The sequence below is a fragment of the Thamnophis sirtalis genome, unplaced genomic scaffold, assembly GCF_051295495.1.
Source record: "Thamnophis sirtalis isolate CommonGarterSnake01/CBP01778 unplaced genomic scaffold, rThaSir2_p1.2 scaffold_14, whole genome shotgun sequence".
NCBI classification, from domain to species: Eukaryota; Metazoa; Chordata; class Lepidosauria; order Squamata; family Natricidae; genus Thamnophis; species Thamnophis sirtalis.
In genome coordinates, this window is record NW_028261394.1 from 1,459,173 (window position 1) to 1,479,025 (window position 19,853).

A 19,853-nucleotide genomic window follows, 5' to 3' on the forward strand; every position below is an offset into this window, starting at 1 on the left:
AATCCCCTGTCCCTGATGACTGGCTCTTCCTTTTTCCTTCTCTACCTTCAGGAAACCTCCTTTTCCTTTCCTTTCTCTTTCTACCTGAATCTCGGCCAGATTTCTCCTCTTTTATCTTCCCCAGCAGCCCAGGTTCTCTTGGCAGCCTTCCTAAAGAGAGAGGGGGGGAGGGAGAGAGAGAGGTGTGGGAGAGAGAGAGGAGAGAGAGGTGGGGGAGGGAGAGAGAGAGTGGGGGGAGAGGGAGGGAGAGAGAGAGGTGGGGGAGGGAGAGAGAGAGAGGAGAGAGAGGAGAGAGGGAGGGAGAGAGAGAGGTGTGGGAGAGAGAGGAGAGAGGTGGAGGAGGGAGGGAGAGAGAGGAGAGAGGGGGAGAGAGAGGTGTGGGAGAGAGAGAGGAGAGAGAGGTGGGGGAAGGAGGGAGGGAGAGAGAGAGGTGGGGGGAGGAAGAGAGAGAGGTGGGGGAGGGAGGGAGAGTGGGAGAGAGGAGAGAGAGGGAGGGAGAGAGAGAGGTGGGGGAGGGAGAGAGGAGAGAGAGGAGAGAGAGGAGGGAGAGAAAGAGAGGAGGGGGAGGGAGAGATGTGAGAGAGAGAGAGGAGAGAGAGGGGGGAGAGAAAGAGAGGAGGGGGAGGGAGAGATGTGAGAGAGAGAGGAGAGAGAGGAGAGAGAGGAGGGAGAGAAAGAGGAGGGGGAGGGAGAGATGTGAGAGAGAGAGAGGAGAGAGAGGGGGAGAGAAAGAGAGGAGGGGGAGGGAGAGATGTGAGAGAGAGAGGAGAGAGAGTAGAGAGAGGAGGGAGAGAAAGAGAGGAGGGGGAGGGAGAGATGTGAGAGAGAGAGAGGAGAGAGAGGGGGAGAGAAAGAGAGGAGGGGGAGGGAGAGATGTGAGAGAGAGAGGAGAGAGAGGAGAGAGAGGAGGGAGAGAAAGAGAGAGAGAGAGAGGAAATCTACCATTTCAACCTACCGTCTATTGAACAATTTCCCCTTTGGGCTGCCTCGGAAATTATAGCTTGACAGCTACCACTTTTGGGGGTGTCCCTGGCTGCCTTCGAAAACTTTCCAAGGTCTCCCACAGCCCTGAGACTCCAGGCTGGGTCCCTCCGCTGCAGGAATACCTCAGTGGTGCAAATAAATAATTGCAAGGAAAGAAGGAAAGAAAGAAAGAAGGAAAGAAGGAAAGAAAGAAGGAAAGAAGGAAAGAAGGAAAGAAAGAAAGAAGGAAAGAAAGAAAAGGAAAGAAAGAAAGAAAGAAAGAGGGGCTCTTTTGCCCCAGGAGAAGCTTGTTCGAAAAGGTCTGCATTGCTCCTGCGTGTTAAAACAACAAAAGAAATCTTCTTCCTTGCAGCCACCAGGAAACGAAGGAGGGAGGCCCGCCCATTGCTTGTCTTTCCCCCAATTTCCTCCTCCCTTTGCCCTGTGATGTGCGGTGCCTCCCGCTCGCTCCCTCGCTCCCTTCCCGGAATTTCAAATAACTGCCTTCAAAATGAGGTGCTCTCAGTTCCTGTCGAGGAATGGAGAGATAACCTTGACCAGCGCCTGCAGGAGGAGTTAAGGGAAAATAAACAGCTCAGTCCGAGGAGGGAGGGAGGGAGGGAGCAGCAGAAAGAAACTCCAAATCTTTCCACCTTGATTCTCTTTGGAGTAAAGGGGGGGGGATCAAAGGCAAAAATCTGGCAGCCTTTCAAGATGCTGCTGTGATACCCCATAATGCAGTGTTTCTCAACCTTGGCGACTTTAAGTCCTGTGGACTTCAACTCCCAGAATTCCCCAGCCAGCTATGCTGGCTGGGGGATTCTGGGAGTTGAAGTCCACAGGACTTAAAGTCGCCAAGGTTGAGAAAGACTGCCATAATGTCTTGATTCAAACCAGTTTGCATCAGTTCGGTGGAACCGGTAGCGGAAATGGCAACTGGGTGGCCGAACCGGTATGGATGGCATGCTGGCCACGCCTCCGAACCGGTTCCCCACACGCTGCGACATCTTTTTTTAAAACTTTTTTTTAATCAAGCAAATTTTGTATTGTTTTTTCCCCCCCTCTATAACATCTTACAATCATCACATTAACATCGATATGGCATCATACCTGTGTATCTCAATCTTACATCGCTTCTATATTTATATACATTCATCTACAGTTCTATACATTTCTCTGTTGTTTCTCGGCTGAATTAACTTTATTCCTCTTACGCAACCCTTTATAACCAGTTACCCCAAATTTCACAGTATTCAGACTCTTCTCTGTCCTTTAATCTTAATGTTAACTTGTCCATTTCTGCACAATCTAAAATTTTCTGAATCACTCATTCATCTGGGGGAATATTACTTTGTTTCCAGCATTGGGCAAATGTTATTCTGGCTGTAGTGAACAGATGTATTAGTATGTATTAAATTTTCTTTTTTTTTTAAATTTTATTTCTCATATATACATTCACAATTATATGATCTCATAACTCTTATTAATAATATGTATTTGTAACAATTTCCCCCCCTACAGTTGACAATATACCTGAAATTGCTATCTTACCATCCCATAAACCCATCCTATTTTACAACAATCCTACTTCTTCTTCCTTCCCTCCTTCCTTCCCTCCTTTCTTCTCTCCTTCCTTCCCTCCCTCCTTCCCCCTTCCCTCCCTCCTTTCTTCTCTCCTTCCTTCCCTCCTTTCTTCTCTCCTTCTCTCCTTCCTTTCCTCCTTCCTTCCTTCCCTCCTTCCTTCCCCCCTTCCTTCTCTCCTTCCTTACCTCCTTTCTTCTCTCCTTCTCTCCTTCCTTCCCTCCTTCCTTCCCTCCTTGCTTCCCTCCCTCCCTCCTTCCCTCCTTCTTTCCCCCCTTTCTTCTCTTTCTTCTCTCCTTCCTTCCTTCCTCCTCTCCTTTCCCTTCTCTCCTTAAATTTTCTTTCTGTATTTCCCCTTGGTTATTCCCAGTAGAAAGAGTTCTGGTTTATATTCTATTTGTTCCTCTGTCATTTGTTTCTTTTAAAACATTTTTAATGTTCCGTGCGTGCGCAGACCAATTTACAGGCCACTGCGTACGTAGGCAAATTGCGTGCGCACCGAACCGGCAAGAGGCCTTTCTTGGTTTTCTTTTCCCCCTCTTGAAAACGTTTCCCTTCTCATCCGAGAAGCTTCTTCAGTTCTGAGCTGAAAAACCGAGGAAGAACCGAGGAAGCTTCCTGGATGCAAAGCGAAAGCTTTTTAAGAAAAAAAATAAAATAAACAGGAAAGTCCAGTTGCTTTTTGGCAAAGAACCTTAGCGCGATTGAAACTCGCTTGGCTTTTTCGGTCCACAGGTGGGACACCCGAAAAACAGGTGGCAGTGCTGACACAGCCGGCATCTTGATTTTGTAGGATATACACCACCTTGTAGGATATACACCTTGTGGGAGATACACCGCTGCTTGAAGGGAGGAGAGAATTATCCACAATTCTTTACCTACTGCTCCGTCCTGTGAGATGCTCACCTGCGTCAATGGCACATGTGTAGTGAAATATCTGGGTGCACCCCTTGTGACAGCAGCCGATGGTCGCCCCGACTCGCTGACAGCCGAAACACCTCTGCAGTCGGCAGGGAGGGGGAAGAAAACAGAAACTCCATGAGGTCTAGTGGCATGGAGCTTGACTCAAAGTTACTTTTGAGAAGAACTTCCGCTCCATCCAGAGTGAGTTTGGGCCAAGGTGGCCTCCTGAAGGCTCAACGTTCTTGACGTTTACCTGAACTAATTGGAATTCATGATAGCTGTCCTTCCCTTCTGCCATTTATGTTTTAATTATTGAAACACCACCACCACCCCCAATTTTCACTTTACTGGAGTCCATCATGCTGGCCAAATCATCTAGCGAAGAGGGTCAGGATTGGAAGATTTGCAAAGGAATTCTAGCAGAGCCCACTTTAGTAAGACATAGCAATAGCAGTTAGACTTATATACCGCTTCATAGGGCTTTCAGCCCTCTCTAAGCGGTTTACAGAGTCAGCATATCACCCCCAACAACAATCCGGGTCCTCATTTCACCCACCTCGGAAGGATGGAAGGCTGAGTCAACCCTGAGCCGGTGAGATTTGAACTGCCGAACTGCAGAACTGCAGTCAGCTGAAGTGGCCTGCAGTGCTGCACTCTACCCACTGCGCCACCATGTCATTAGCACATGGCCCTAATGGTCACTCCTGGGCATGCACAGCTTTTTTTTTTTTTTTTGACACACCTGAGAAAATTTGCACATCTTGAGAAAAGTTTCTGACTTGGGAACTCACAGAACGTGGCGTCTCTGTTTCGCACTAGTGTTATTTATAAAATTAAAGAAATATCAATATTATGTGTAAGCAATGCTGAGTTTCCTACAGGTCATTTGTCCATCCAAGTGGTAGAAAGAGTGCAGAGAAGAGCAAGCAAAGAGGATTAGGGGACTGGAGACTAAAACATATGAAGAACGGTTGCAGGAACCGTTGGGGATGCCTAGTTTAATGAAAAGAAGGACCAGGGGAGACATGATAGCAGCCTTCCAATATCTCAGGGGTTGCCCCAAAGAAGAAGCAGTCAAACTATTCTCCAAAGCACCTGAGGGCAGGACAAGAAGCAATGGGAGGAAACTAATCAAGGAGAGAAGCAACTTAGAACTAAGGAGAAATTTCCTGACAGTGAGAACATTAAACCAGTGGAACAGAAGTTGCCTCCAGAAGTTGTGAATGCCCCAACACTGGAAGTTTTTAAGAAGATGTTGGATAGCCATTTGTCTGAAGTGGTGTAGGGTTTCCTGCCTAGGCAGGGGGTTGGACTAGAAGACCTCTAAGGTCCCTTCCAACTCTGTTATTCTATTCTAAACCAGCTGTTTCAAACCTTGCTGGGGACTATGTCCTAGGGAGGAATGAGGCTCTGAATTTCCTAAGATACTTTCTGCGGCATACAATCTTGCTCTATGCAGGGAACCAAATGAACACCATCCCCTAGATTGACAGCTGTCCATATTCTGCTTGAAGCACCCTCAATGAAGTGCAGCCCAACACCTCTGGCTGGGCTTCTGTTAGTCCACTGTGATCACTGATAGTAACTTGTTCAAAAACAGAGAACCACAACCTGGTCTTCTGCCCTGCAGAGACTTCAATAGCAATAGCAATAGCAGTTAGACTTATATACCGCTTCATAGGGCTTTCAGCCCTCTCTAAGCGGTTTACAGAGTCAGCATATCGCCCCCAACAACAATCTGGGTCCTCATTTCACCCACCTCGGAAGGATGGAAGGCTGAGTCAACCTTGAGCCGGTGAGATTAGAACCGCTGAACTGCAAGATAACAGTCAGCTGAAGTGGCCTGCAGTACTGCACCCTAACCACTGCGCCATCTCGGCTCTTCAAAATAGTGGCCTTAGGACCCTGGAAAGAGGGAGACTTGGTACTGTGGTTGTTTGTGACCATTCATGGTTACAGCTTGCCAAGGTTTCAGGCAGGTCCCCAACATGGACCTTTGGAGATGCTGAGATCCTGAGCTCAGCCCCTGCCTATAAATAGTCCCTCTTCGCGAGGGTCGGCAGGAAGGGTGGGCATTTAATGGAGGAAGATCTGCCAAGGGGTGTCCTTGATAAGTTGGCAGATCTTCCTCCATAAGTTGTCCTCAAACTCTGCCTCAGAGCTCCCTGAGGACGTGAGCCCTCTGCCAGGTCACCCACTAGAAGGACCTGAGATTTAGGTCCCTGAATTTGGGCCCCAACATCCAGCACTGATGGCCTTTCGCCTCTCTCTTCCTCTCTTGCAGAATGGTGGGACTTTTCCCAAGCCACCCCCCTTGGCTAAATGAGATGCCAATTTCCATCTAGGTGAGGAAGATGCTGCCCGTGTTCTTACTGTGCCTTTCCTAATTCCGTGTGGACACCGTGAGACTCTGCAGAACGTTTTTGAAGGATCCTTTGGGAAAGGGATGAAAGGACGGTGGGATAGAAAGAACTGTTGTCCGGGTGAAGAAGGGGCTGCAAAATCTTTACTTTGGGAGAGATGCTCTCCACACACAAAAATTGCCACTGGCTGGGGAAAAAAAACCAGCCAAGTGAAGTCTTGAGGGAGAAGATGACCTACCACCTTGGACAGCAGAGGGCCAGAAGGCAAGCAAGAGGGACCAAAACATTATCTACTTCCTTTGGAAGATCCTGGCTTATTTCCCAAGAAACACTGTCTCTGCTACACTGGCATGCCCTCTCTGCTTTCTTCTGTTTCTCGGCCACGTCTTCCAATATCCTGACAGGGTGAAGTCCTTAAAGTCCTTCTCTGGCCTACTTAGTGGGATCAGCTGAAAAAAATGTGGCTCTTTGGATAGAAAACTCATCTTGGGAAGAACATTCTCGTTGTTACACTTTGGGGGATGCATAATCAGATCCCCAGAACGTTGCAGTAGCTACCACCAACAGGCATAATATACCACAGCAGCATCAGTGACAAAGACCCACAGCCTTCCTGCTCTGCTGATGGGCACGCAGGAGGCACCAACCAGAAATGGCGTCCTATCCACCACCCCAAAAGCCTCCAGGAAGCCCTCAGCAACCCGAGAGAGACAGAGACGGTTGTTCTGAAGGCTGCCATCCTCCCCCCACACGTCCCCATGGAGTTCCTTTGATAGGCGTTTCTTCCCGGGACCCCTCTTGGGCCAAACATAATTGTGTAGGAAGCCAGAAGGCCCAGGCCTCCCTGGGTGATTACACTCCCTGTAAGAATGGAAGAAAACCTGGTTATTTCCAGGTCTTGAGTTGGAGAGGTCCTTGGTGCTCTCTGAGCTTGGTGGTTTTCTTACAGACATTTCATTACCCAAACTAGGCAACATCATCAGTGCTAGTTGGCATTATTTTACCTAGTTTGGGTAACAAAGCATCTGCAAGAAAACAACGAAGCTCAGAGAGCATCAAGGACCTTACAGTCCTCCTCCTTCTCCTCTTCCTCCTGAAAAACCCACTCCCTTCTAGCGTTGATGATGTTACCTAGTTGGGTTATGAAACATCCTCAAGAAAACAACTCAAGAGAGCACCAAAAACAACAACAACAACAACAACAACAACAACTCCTCCTCCTCCTCCTCCTCCTCCTCCTCCTCCTCCTCCAAACTCCATTCCCTTCTAACATTGATGGTGTTACCTATAAGAGCATGAAACATCTGCAAGTAAACCACCAAGCTCAGAGGTGGCGCAGTGGTTAGGGTGCAGTACTGCAGGCCACTTCAGCTGACTGCTAGCTGCAGTTCGGCGGTTCAAATCTCACCGGCTCAAGGTTGACTCAGCCTTCCATCCTTCCGAGGTGGGTGAAATGAGGACCCAGACTGTGGGGGCGATAGGCTGACTCTGTAAATCGCTTAGAGAGGGCTGAAAGCCCTGTGAAGCGGTAGATAAGTCTAACTGCTATTGCTATTGCTATCAAGGACCTCTCAAACTCAAGACTTGGATATTAACCAGGTTTTCTTCCATTCTTACAGGAGCTCTCGTGAACACCCTGAGCTAATATTCTCCTTAGTCTTCAGACCTTGAGTTAGTCTGAAGTTTGCAAACTCAGGACCTGGATACATTCACATTCTCCTTGTGTTCTTATAGGGAGCGTCCGTTTTCCCAAGCGAGAAAATAAACCTGATAGAACATCAACTAGAGAAACCCTGAACCCCTTCGAGTTGACCCAGCGAGAAGCGACCAGGTGGGCTCATGAGGACTTGGCTGGATTCCTTGGCTGCTCCCCAAAACCTGCTGCAGGTACAGATCGGAGAACCCCACTGCCTTCCTTCCCCTCCCACTGCAGCCTGTCGCCTCTTGCCGTGCAGCTTCCTTGACTCTGATCAGCACTAGCTGAGCCTGTCATTGTTCCTGTCCCCAGGGACGCCGCAAGTACACGCAGGGCAGGGTATTCCTCTTACCACATCCGCGGCCATCTTTATTGCCTCCTGCAGTCCATAGAGTTTCCCTGCCACCAGGTAGACCCCAGCTGTCCATACAGCACAGGCTTCATGAACCCAATGCTCCTGCGTCTCTCCGGCGGGGTCCGGCGGGGGCAAATCCGCCTTGCCGCATTCATGCCTCCGGAGCTTCTCAACCGTTGCTACTGACACCCCTGCCGTAGCCTCCTCTCCCTCTGTCCTCTCATCGCAACAGTAACAGCTCTGCAGTTTCCTAAACAGCCCCCTTGAACTCGAACGCAGCGCGCTTTGTCTCGCTGAGTCAGTGCCACTGTCCAACCTTGGCGTCTTTCCACCCAGCGTACCGGTTGCGCAATTATTATCTGTTGCTTTGAGCAGCCTTTCTGCCAACGAGGAGGAGGAGGAGGAGGGAGGAGGCCCTTCCCCCAGGGCTTCCACTTTGACCTTCTCTTTCAGTCTCGATTTCTTCTTCGGTAGGCAGTCCTCCGGGTAGTAGGGCCCGCAGAGGTCCCCCTGGTCTTTGTAGTTGGCCGGTTGGCGGCACAAGCAGCAGACCAAGCAGGCAGTGTTGAGGGCCTTGGAGACCACCGGCCCGAGGTGCATCATGGACGACAGAGGTAGGATGGCCGGGGACCGCAGACAGGTGGTCCCCAAAAGCCCAGCTTGGGCAGACAAAGAGGAAAACGAAGAAGTGTGATGCTGCTGCTGCTCGTTGTGGAGTTTTGCCTCTTCGGCTGAGGAGTTGATGACGGTGCAGGTGGTGAGGAATTCATCCCACTTCTCCATCCGGACGTACGGCGAGAAGGGTGGTGCCCGGCTGTCCGCCCTCAGCCGCTTACAGGAGACGTACTTGAGCCGGATCTCGGGCTCCGTGGGGCTCAGCAGAGGGGCCTGCTGCTGGTGCCGTCGCCGGGTCTTGTTCTTGCACCGCGAGGGGACGCTTTGGACCTTCCGGCGCTTGTGGTGCTTCCTTTGTCTCTTGGTGTAGCCGTTGTAGTTGGCGTGGTGGGCTCGCTGCTTCTGGGCCCGGGTCTGGGCCTGGGGGGACCTCCCTTCCACACTCTCGGCGTTCCCCAAGCCTTTGTCTTCTCCTTTGGGCTTTTTCCCTTCCCTTTGTCCCTCATCGCCTTTCCCAGCTGCCGTAGCCACCGCCGCCACCCTGGGTTTCTCTTGGGCAGCCAGGAACAAAGACGGGCTCAGGTGAGGGCATTTCTCCAAGCTATTTTTGGCCACGTGGAAGGAGGCCGTTTTCCCCTTTCGGCTCCTCTTCTTGGGAAGCAGGCAGACGGTGCTCGCAGCCATGCTGTCGCCGCTGAGCTGCAACGTCTCGGGAGATGAATAGGCCTCACCCTTGAAGCAGTTGGAGGACAGTTTCTTACTGTTCATTAGTTTTCCTCTGAAGGATCTGTTGTTCGGGTTTCTGCATAATTGCTCGGCTGCTGCAGCGGCGGGAGCCTTTTGTGACGAAGCCTGGTTTAATGGCCGAGCTTCCCCCACGGCTGGGGTTCCGCTCGTAGTCTTTGAGGCCTGTTCCCGCTCTGGAAGGGAAGGGCTGAGAGGATTACTGTGGGCGGCGGCGGCAGCGGGAACTGTGGCAGGGACGGCGGTGGCCACCGTTCTGCAGGCGAACTTTTTCAGGTTGGGGGAGGTGATCTTCTGCACGATGGCTTCCAGCTTCAAGCCCCTTCCTTTCCTCGGGGGCAGCACTTTGGTCTTCATGGCGCCCTGGAAGGAAGCCCGGGAGGTGATTTTGATGCAGACCCCCGGGTTTTCCTTTGCCTGGGGGGACTTCAGCATCACTTCACAGGAGTTCTTGGGAGATGGTTTCACGTTGGTTCGCCTGGAGGACGGCATCCTCTTAAAGAGGCCAGAAGACACGTCTGGCTTCTCTTCCTTCCCGCTGCTGCTGCTGCTGTGATTGTTGCTTCGGAGGATCAGGTTCCGTTTCTTCGCCGGAATCGGGGGCAGGAAAACAGACTTTCTTTTCAAGGCATGGAGCGGCCTCTCGGAGATCTTGCCGGCCATTTCCGGCCTAGCTTTCATCTGCTTGCCCAGCTTGCTCTCCTTCTCAGAGCTGATCCTGAAAGACCCCGGCAGAAGGTTGTTGGGGAAGACCTTACGGGGCAGTTTGGCGTTTTTGAAGTCCACTTCCACCATGTTTTTCTCTCTCCTTCGCTTGGTGTAGAAGACCTCCTGAGTCCGGGTCCTGGAACGGAGAATCATGGATTGTTGATCTTTCATCTCGGTTTCTACAATGTCGCCTTCTTTGGCCTTGGAGACAGCAGAGTCTTCATTCTGGGTCAAGTTGGAGATCAGGGGAGGAGACGGATTGCAGAGCTTTGGCGACGCCTTCCCATTGGCCTTCCTAGCTTTGAAGGACACTCTCTCTTTCAAAACACACATGGACTTCTTGCCCGCCAACTTCTCGTGAGGAGTTGAAGCTTTGGCACCTTCCAGAGGGTCTGGCATTCGTGGCTCGGTCATTGCAGAAAAGGAACGGGTACACATTCTGGCCGGCAAGCCCTCCGTGGGGAACCTGGGAGTCTGGCCGTGCGTGTTCTTACTGGGCATTTCAATCAAGTTGTTGGGAGCCGAGCATGTATTGGCCACAAGGCCAGCTGCTTGAATACCTGAACATGGATTTGACATGGATTGAATAAGTTCCTCTCCACTCGACAGCCTACACTGCAGCTTTTTACTCCGAAGACTTTTACCTCTGGAGGTGGGCTCTGAGGTTGTGGTCAACTTGTCTGGTAGGACTGGTTTCTTCAACAGCAAAGTAGTTGACGTCTCGGTCTTATCTTGAGGGACGTTTTCACCAGCTGATGACTCTTCCTTGGACTCCAAGTGATGCAGAGAAGTTTCGAACCAGCTTTTCACTTTGGTGTCTGTGCCAACTGCGGGTCCCAAAAGGAGAACGGATGGATCAGACAAATGAGAAGGAGGAGCGGTGTTCTCTTTCTCAACGGTGTTGGTGGCTTCTTCCGCCGATCCTGGGGTATCTTGGAGAGAAAGAACCGGAGCGTTCTCTGCAGGCTTAGGGGTGAAGGCATCGTAAGTCAATGTCTTTTGCTCAGAGCCAGCTAACTCACACAAAGAGGAATATTCTTCAGGTTCCAAATCAGATTCTTTCAGGTCCGGAGAAGACATCATGGGGAGTTCGCTGAAATCTTCTCCTGAACAGGAGTTCCTGGCCGTGTCCTCCAGCCATCGCTCGCTCTCTGTCCTCGTGGCCTCGTTGTAATTTAAGCCTTCTTCTTTGCTGGCCTGCTGCTGCTGACCGAAGCCCGTGATTCCCTCGCCTTCATTGGACCCTTCGGGACCACAGAGACTCATGCAGGAGGCATTTTTTTTCTCCTCAGAAGTCTCGCTCAGTTTGCCAGAGAACAAACTCTTGGAAAGATCTGAGGATTGAAGGCTTGAGCCGAGCTCTTTCCAGGTGTCGCTGAGGTTCTCATCTGGCCACTCAAAGTTCTCCATGGCACTTTCGGAACTGACTGAGTTGGAAGTGGCGTTGGAATAGCAGCTGAAGCCTCCAGGGGTCTCCGAACTGGAGGTGGCCACCGAGATGCTTGGCTTGGCATTGTAGCCCACGGAGCTGGTGGTTTTGAGGGAATTCTTCGTCTCGGTTGTGGTGAAGGAAACCTGGGAGGTGTCATAAACCTCCTCAGTGAAGTTTTTCCCATTGTTACGCCCCAGTCCTTTGTCTAACTTCAGGGGCTCAGCAAGAGCGTTGGAGTCCCCCTGGTTGGACCAGGGGCTTTTGACCACAGAGTCAAGGCAAGTCCTGTGGTTCTCCAAGTGGAAAGGAGATTTGTCTGGATCTTTGCTTGGAGCAGGGGAGTTGGCCCAGCCTTTGTCTGCTTTCTCGTTAATAGCATCCTGAAGACCAATAATTTCAGAGGCCAGCTCCTCCTGAGAGAGAGCACTGAGGAGCAACCGGGGGCAGTCTCTTTCACCAGACACAAACTTCGTAAAGCTCTCCAAGGGCAGGCTGGGGTGAATGCTTTGGAAGGAATCATCGGACTTGGTCGACATGTCATCCGGAGACGTCACCGAGCAGGTGGACACAGATTCGGGCTTGGGTTTGGCATTGCTGTTGACCCGAGCTGGGCTACGGCTTTGACTGCAGTACAGGAAGCCCCTCTCCAGCTGGTCTTCGGAGCCACTCAGGTAATCGGTCTCTTGGGTTTCAGCGTGGACCGACTGCGGGGTGCTGAGGGGGTCAGAGTGTGGAGTCCCCGCTTGCTCTGCAGGATAATTGTTGCCCTCGGGGCTGCAGTGCTGTCCCTTGAGTTGCTCTGGGGTCCTGGGTGAGTTTTTGATCCCCTTCTTCTGTGGCATCCCCGTGGACTTGGAAAGGAGAAGCTGCTGGACAGTGTTGGAGATGTTTTCCACTTGAGAGGTAAGGGCTGTCAGGCTTTGGAGACTCAGATCCGATAAGAGGTTCTCGGGGATCTTCTCCTTTGACAGGCTCTTGCAGTTGGCAGGTGGCTGGGCGTCGGAGCTCGCCCCGTCGGTTGGCGACGGGTTCAGCAAAGGCATGAAGTGGCTATGGTCAGCCAGGTTGGCTGGAAATGTCCCAGCGGTCAGCGACTGCTGGCTGTATTGGAAGTTCTCTAAGTTAGGCATCAACGGAGAAGGCGTTGAACTATACGACGGGGACCTCCCAACGGAACGAGCTGGAGAGTGACTCGAGCTGGGGCTAAACGTTTGGTAATACTGGTCCGGTGTCCTCACCGGAGCGTCAGCTTGGCAGTAACTCTGTCCTGGCTGGTTATAATGTTGGTATTTTGCTAGGCTTTGATAGTGCAGTGCCTCCTGAGCATGGTGTCTACCTTGCAAAGAGGGCGGAGGTGGTGGTGGTGGTGGCGGCGGCGGTGGCTGCTGTGGCGGCTGCTCGTAGCTGATTCGGTTGGGCTGGTAGCTGTGTAAACCCTGGACCCGTTGTGCGGCGGGCAAGTTAGCGGCACTGCCCAGACCCCTTTCGTGCGTGGGTGGGGCAGGGGGAGGGTTGCAACTTTTGTAGGAATGAGCTGTCTGCCCCCCGCTCTGGACCGATGTGTACGTGGAGGAAGCCGGGAAGGACTGGGAATGCTGCGGAAAGTGGGATCCCTGCGAGAAGGAGAGCGAGGAGGACACCTCGTTTTGCATCTTCTGCCTGGGGAGTTTGGGGTACGTCAGGGGAGAGGGCTGGGGTCCCGGCTGCTGCTGGAGGTGCAAGGCGTGGCTTCGGAAGGGCAGCTGGGGTGTCTGTTCATGGTACTGCCTGCTACTTGATGGGGTGGCCGTCTTTTTCATCAGATTATCCTCGTACTTGGCCACCCCGCCAGGTAAAGGCTGTGGAGGCGGCTGCTGCTGCGGGGACACCCATCCCTGCAGGCCGTCCTCTCCGGCGTAGCGTGAAGGGTAGGGACTATTCTCTTGGATGGAGTAATTGGGGAAGGAAGCCGGCCTGCTGGGTAGCTGCTGGCCGCGTAACGGCTTATTGCTTCCCCGATGGTACTTCTCCACGGCGCTGTTTTCACCAAAGGCTTGGTACGGCAACGGGGGCAGCGGAGGAGGTGGCTGCTGGGGGCTGTAATACTCTTTTGTCACCAGCCTCTGACGTTCGCAGGCTGGGCTTTGATGCCTGTAATTCTCCAGGCGTGATGAATCTTGCGAAGAAGTCGGCTGGTAGTTCTGCTGGTTGCCATGGAAACCACACCTTTCGCGAAAGGACTGCATGGCTGGGCCTTGTTATCTGCGGAGAGAAAAAGCAGAAACTGGAGGATTAAAGTCAACGCGTTTTTTCCCCCCTCCTCTCTCTCTCTCACTCTCTCTCTCCGCCCCGCCCAACTTTTCACCTTGAATTGTTGTGGCTTTGTCATTGGTTCTGCTTTACAAACAAATAAACAAATGCCGGAGTTGAAGGCAGATCTGTGTGTGTGTGTATGTGTGTGGTTGGTTTGGGGGGGTGGGTGTGTTTCTCCTCCACTCCGGCTTTGCATTCTCCCCCCAATAGGTACAAAAGAGTCGACAACGTGTGCTGCTAACACTCCATCTCCCCATATTGACAGAGACCCACCCCCCCGTGTCCCCTGCCCACGAGGGAAACAGGGAGGGATTTTAGCAAAGGTAGAAGAGGGCATCAGGGCTGTGCGTGCCCAGCACGCTAACCACAGTATAAGCCTGGCCCTATTTTCTCCCCAGCTCTCAAGAAGGACACAAGAGTTTGGTCCCAACACTGAACAGCCGCCATTTTGTCTTTACGGGTACCAAGAATCCACAGCCTGGAAGGGAAATTCCAATTCCTATGGCATAAATCAATCCTGGCTGAACTCTCTGGCGAAGGAGCCACTTATGGAACATGGTAATGGGGCCAGCCTGGCTAAACTTTCAGGAGGCTTAGCTCCTCCTAGATTCCGTCTCAAAGGCCTCCCATCCAACAAAACCAAGGGGAAGGGTTACGGAGATGCGGAAGGGAATTTAGCCCCTTTGCACAAGCAAAGAAACGTTGTTGCTTTGGGATGTTCTCCCGAGCTTAAAACAAAACCACACAGGGCTGAATGGGAAACTCCTTCGAGGCTGCAGCAGACATCACCCCGAAAGCTGTGGCTTGCAAATGAGAGGGCGTCGCGTGAAGCCGATACTCCCGTCTAAAACGCTATCGTCTCTTTCGTTATCTCAGCGGCTCACCCCCTAGGTTCCACGTGTGGCCGTCCTTAGAAGAAGCAGGAGCTGAACTGGGTTGGCACTACATCATCCTTTTTCTGCCCCCACCGCATTCAGCAAATGCCCCAACCTCTCCTAATTTTTCCTCCCAGCCCTGTGCTCTGAAGGCGCCCTTCAGCCTGGGAAGGAAACGTCCCGTTCTGCACACCGAAAAAAAAACCCACAGGAGGGGCAGTTGGTTGTTTCCTGCTCTCTCTCTCTTTCTCTCTCTCTCCAGCAAACCTTCACCCTGGCCATTGTGCCGCCTGGACGTCTGGCGGCTTGCCCTTCACCTCTGACTCCATAAAAAGCACTTAGCGGACGAGTCCCTGTGTCCAGCCTGCGCAGCGAAAGCAACAAAGGATCTGGAGGCTGTTTGAAGAGTCCCCAACGTAGCACTGAGCACAAATGCAGCAACTCCAGAAATGCCTGGTTAGTGTTTGCCTTTGTTGCCGGAACAGAAAGATCTTCCATGCGCGCCGAGATTCCTGGCCTCTGCAACTGGCTCTCCCAGGATTTGGGTTCCCCTGGATATTTCCCCTTGCCCCGACCAGCTATTCCCAACTGGCGCATTTCGTAATTGGCGCGGTACCTCTGGAATCTGTCTGGTCTTTATGAGAGCTGCGAAACGTTTTAAGAAATGCTGGGTTTCGCAGTTCTGGTTGCATTGGAAGCCCCACAGAGCTCCTGCTGTTGTATTTCTAGGCAGGACGGAGGACGATGCGCAGAGAGAGGACGCGGAGGGAGAATTCTGTCCCTCCGAAGAAGTCTCACCCCAAAGGTCCACCAAAGTCTTATGTAAGCTAACTCTGTCTTTCCTACCAGGAATTCCCTAAACCCCTGGCCAGTTTGAAGAAGGCTGAGGAACCTCACCCAACATGGAGTGTCTGGTTTTCCATTAGCAGAATCCTGGTTTCCCCTGTGATGCTTTCAGTATGTTGACCATCATTTCTATGGGTGGCTCAATGTATAGCTTTAAGCCAGTGTAAATGGCCTCCCTCCCTCCTTTCTCTCCTTCTTTCCTTTTTCCTTCTCCCTCCCTCCTTTCTCTCCTTTCCGTCCCTCCTTCCTTCTCTCCTTCTTCCCTTCCCCCCCTCCTTCTTCCCCTCCCTCTTTTCTTCTCTCCTTCTTTCCCTCTCCCCTTCTCTCCTTCTTTCTGTCCCTCCCTCTTCTTCCTTCTTTCTCTCCTTTTCCTCCCCATCCCTTTCTTCTCTCCTTCTTCTTTTCTTCCCTACCTTCCTTCTCTTTTTCCTTCCTTCTCTCCTTCTTTCCCTCCCCCTTCCTTCCCTTCTTCCTAACTTCTTTTCCTCCCCCTCCCTCCCTCCCTTCCTTCTCCCCTTTCTTTCCTTCCTTCCCTCCCTTCCTCTTCCTTTAATATCTCCTTCCTTCTCTCCTTCTTTCCTCCCTCCCCATTCCTCCTTCCTTCTTCCTTCCTTCCTTCCTTCCTCTCCCTCCCTCTCTCCTTCTTTCCCTCCCTTCTTCCCATTAAAATTCTCCCCCCCCCCTAGATTCATGAGGAGGCAGGCAGCCAGTCTTTAAGGAGCAGCTGATGCCGGATGGAGAACCTCAGAGGGTTTTTCTACGGCCTGAGGAGAGGACAGGCATATCATCCTCGCGCCTCTTTTCTTCTTGACCTGGGTTTTTCTGCAGTTCAGAGGACGCGCCATCTGTACGCACAAACACCAGCACACCACAGCTGAGAGCACAACCCAAGCAGCTGCTCACTTGCGATGCACACAAGGATGCCCGCGAAGCCTGCCCACTGCGAAAGACGGGAGGACCACCTGCCGGACCACTGCTATGCGCGCGCAATCGAGCGAATAGACACAAGCGAAGGCTTTCCCGGGCTTCGCATGCACAGAAGCCATTAACCGCCAATGCTCTGGAGCAGTTTCCTCCACCCGAGTGGCTTGAAAAGGGGGGGACTTCAACCCCCAGAAATCTGGGAATTGAGGCCCACCATTTGCAAGTGGCCAAGGTTGGAAAGCATGGCTCCAAAGACGCACGCGGAGACATCCGGAACACGGAGACCACACCAAGGTCTTTGTCACTTCGTCCTGGACCAGTGATGCCTAAGCTTTTTGTTGTCGCGTGCCGAAAGCATACCCATAATGCAATGCGCGTGTAACCCCCTCCCTGCACCCTTCACGATGCGCGTGCTCCCCCGCTACACTCCCCCCACCCTTCCCACTCATCTGCGCGCGACCTCCCATGCCCGGTTTGGGCCTAATAGGTCTCCCTGCAGCCTCCTGGACCAAAAATAGGGCGTGGGGGCACACTGCCCTTGTGCTTCCCCTCACCCCCCACATGTGCGTACAACCCACCCCCCACATGCGTGCGCATCTCCTGCATGCACCCCTCCCCCTGCGCATGGCAGAGACCCGAAAATGAGCTGGCTGGTGGGAGGCGTGCATGCAGTGGAACTGAGCTGGGGTGAAGGCCCGCATGATGCCCACGGGGGGGGGTTCTGCATGTCACGTGTGGCACGCGTGCCAGAGGTTCGCCATCACAGTCCTAGACTCTTATCATCCAGAATCACCGCTGATCCCTTTCTTTAGAAAAGACCCATTTGCTGGTTTGCAAAGAGGGGCGAAACGTGGCCGTCTACGCAGGGGCCCAACTCGCCCTTCCTTTTACAAGGAAGCCGTCTCCCCACCCCCCAAAAAAAAACAGCCCGGCAGGGAAGGCATTAAAATACAGCCAAGGCTTCAGCTCTGAAAACTTGGCCCACGAACCCCGCTGCAGATGTCCCTTCTTTTCTCCGCTTCTTCTGCAATTCTGCCCATCGAGTCCCGAGTAGGAAGGAGGAAAGAAAGAAAGAAAAAAATTAAGGAACAAAGAGGAGGAAATCAAAGGCAGAGGCTGCGGGGAGGCAGGACCCGCTCTGCCTTTCCCAGAATAAGCACGGATGAAAAAAACGCGGCGCCGGTTGGATTGGCAGATTGGATTCTCTTCGGTTTCGTTATTAAAGACCCAGGCTGAGTTGAGATTTCCTTTGCCATTTCTCAAAAGCTGGTTGCGCCCCCCCACCCCCCGCCCCCTTGCAATTTCTCCCTTGCTATTCTCAGGGCTGTGAGAATGTGTTTCTGATTTCCCTGGGTAGGGCTTTGACCCCACTCTTTATTTGTAGAGAGGATAGTAAAGGTTAAGGCTCCCTTTGCACATATATGTTAGTCTTTCCTGTTTCAAAGCCGAAGGGCCAGCGCTGTCCGAAGACGTCTCCATGGTCATGTGGCTGGTATGACTCAACGCCGAAGGCCCACGGAACGCTGTTACCATCCCACCAAAGGTGGTTTCTCTTTTTCTACTTGCATTTTTACGTGCTTTCGAACTGCTAGGTTGGCAGAAGCTGGGACAAGTCACAGGAGCTCCCTCCGCTAGGGATTCGAAACCGCCGAACTGCGACCTTTCTGATCGATAATTGATTGACTTGATTTGATTGCACTTATATGCCCAGTGTCTTCGCCACTGTGTCCCACATAGAGAGAATGCAGAGTATTAATTCTAGGGGTCTCCTTGCTGAACGTAGAAAGATTTAAGCCGAAATGGAACGGGAGTCCATTTTTGCTCTCCCCTCTCCGAGCATGAATGGAAACACACTTCTGGATTTAAACCAAGTCCTTGATGCGTCTTCTGGGACACCAACCCAATGGTTCAAGGACCAGCCTTCCATTGATGGACTAAAAGCAGGTAATTCCTGATGTCCCCAACCACATCCTGGGTGACTGAACTCACCCATTTTCTGGGGTTGCTCAATCCACGGAATCTTAAACTAATCCCAAACTTTACTCACAGACAGTCCGAGCTAAGGCCACGTTCAATCAGTTGTGTCTCTATACTGGATTGGATACGTTCAGTGGACGTGGCCCCCTCCATCTCAGCTCGTTTTTCTCGCTTCACACAAAAACAGTGGGAGGGTAATTCTCTGTCTCCAAAATCTAACCGTGAAATTAGACTCCCTTCAAATTGGGCACCGAAGCCAGCAGGGCAGAGCCGAGGGCGGACAAAGGAGCTGTGGAGATGGAGAGATCAAAGGCCCAGGAGATCCGTGGCCAGTCTAACTAAGGAAGACCCCTTTCGCCTGGCTGAGAAGTCAGAAGGGTCTCACAGGAGGATGGAAGGAACTCTCTTGCCACCCGGTTTGATGCTTCTCAAGAGTCCCTTGGACAGCAAGGAGACCCAATCAGTCGATCCTGAAGGAAGTCAACCCTGACTGCCCTTCGGAAGGACAGATGCTGAGGCTGGAGCCCAAATACGTGGGCCACAAAGTCAGGAAGAGAGGGACTCGATGAGACTGTGACTTGGAGGATGAAAGGCAGAAGGAGAAGGGACGGCAGAGGAGGAGAGGCTGAGATAGACATTGGCGTTGAGGACATGAATTTGGGCAAACACCAGGAGCCGGTGGAAAGCAGGGGGAGCCTGGTGTGCTGTGTTCCATGGGCTTGCAAAGCCACGACTGCCGAACAACATAAGCCGTGGGTCTTCTGCGGTGGGTCCGGCAGCTCCTGGAAAGAGAAGGGCCTTGCGATGTCTGGAGGGGCTCAGATGCAGAGCAGACATTCCATCTCCCTGCGACTTGTCCAGAGATAAACCGCAGCCCCCATGGTGGCGCCTCCATAAGAGCCGGCTTTGGTCGCCTGCTGTTGCCATAGAGATGGCCTCTGGGCATGAATGCATGAGCCCCCTCCCTCCCCCCTCCTCCCTCCCCCCTCTCTCCCTCTCTCTGTACATCGGGACGATGCCCTTCCAACTTCCACTAACTTCTTCCCAGCTTGGACCACTAAGGTGAGGCGCCTTTAGGAGAAAGCAAAGCATAGTTGTCTTCGAAAAGCTCCCATGTGTTTTCATTCAGTCTTTCATGGAACAAATTGTGAAGCTCTCCTCTCTTCCTCTCTCCTCCTCCTTCATCAGCATCAGTCCTGGAAGTTTCATCTCCCTCCTCCTCCTCCTCAATTCTAGAAGTCTTCCTCCTCCTCCTCCTCCTCTTCTCAATCCTAGAAGTCTCCTCCTCCTCTTCCTCAATTCTAGAAGTCTCCTCTCCTCCTCCTCCTCTTCTCAATCCTAGAAGTCTCCTCCTGCACCTCCTGCTCCTGCTCCTCCTCTCAATCCTAGAAGTCTCCTCTTCCTCCTCCTCTTTCCTCTCCTCTTCCTCCTCCTCTTCTCAATCCTAAAAGTCTCCTCCTCCTCTTCCTCCTCCTCCTCCTCTCAATCCTAGAAGTCTCCTCCTCCTCTTCCTCTTCCTCCTCCTCTCAATCCTAGAAGTCTCCTCCTCCTCTTCCTCCTCCTTCTCCTCCTCCTCCTA

At 52.3% G+C, this 19,853-nt stretch overlaps 1 protein-coding gene across 2 annotated transcripts in view; it reads right to left on the reverse strand.

The window, feature by feature from the left end:
* Positions 1-19,853, reverse strand: part of RAI1 (retinoic acid induced 1) — a 120,076-nt gene that overhangs the window by 4,547 nt on the left and 95,676 nt on the right. For both annotated transcript variants that reach the window (XM_087701729.1, XM_087701728.1), the window contains exons 3-4: positions 7,859-13,601; positions 3,451-3,544 (exon numbers count right to left, since the gene is read on the reverse strand). In XM_087701729.1, the coding sequence (XP_087557855.1) occupies positions 3,451-3,544; positions 7,859-13,585 (5,821 nt within the window). In that variant the 5' untranslated portion in view covers positions 13,586-13,601. The remainder of the gene's footprint in view (positions 1-3,450; positions 3,545-7,858; positions 13,602-19,853) is intronic.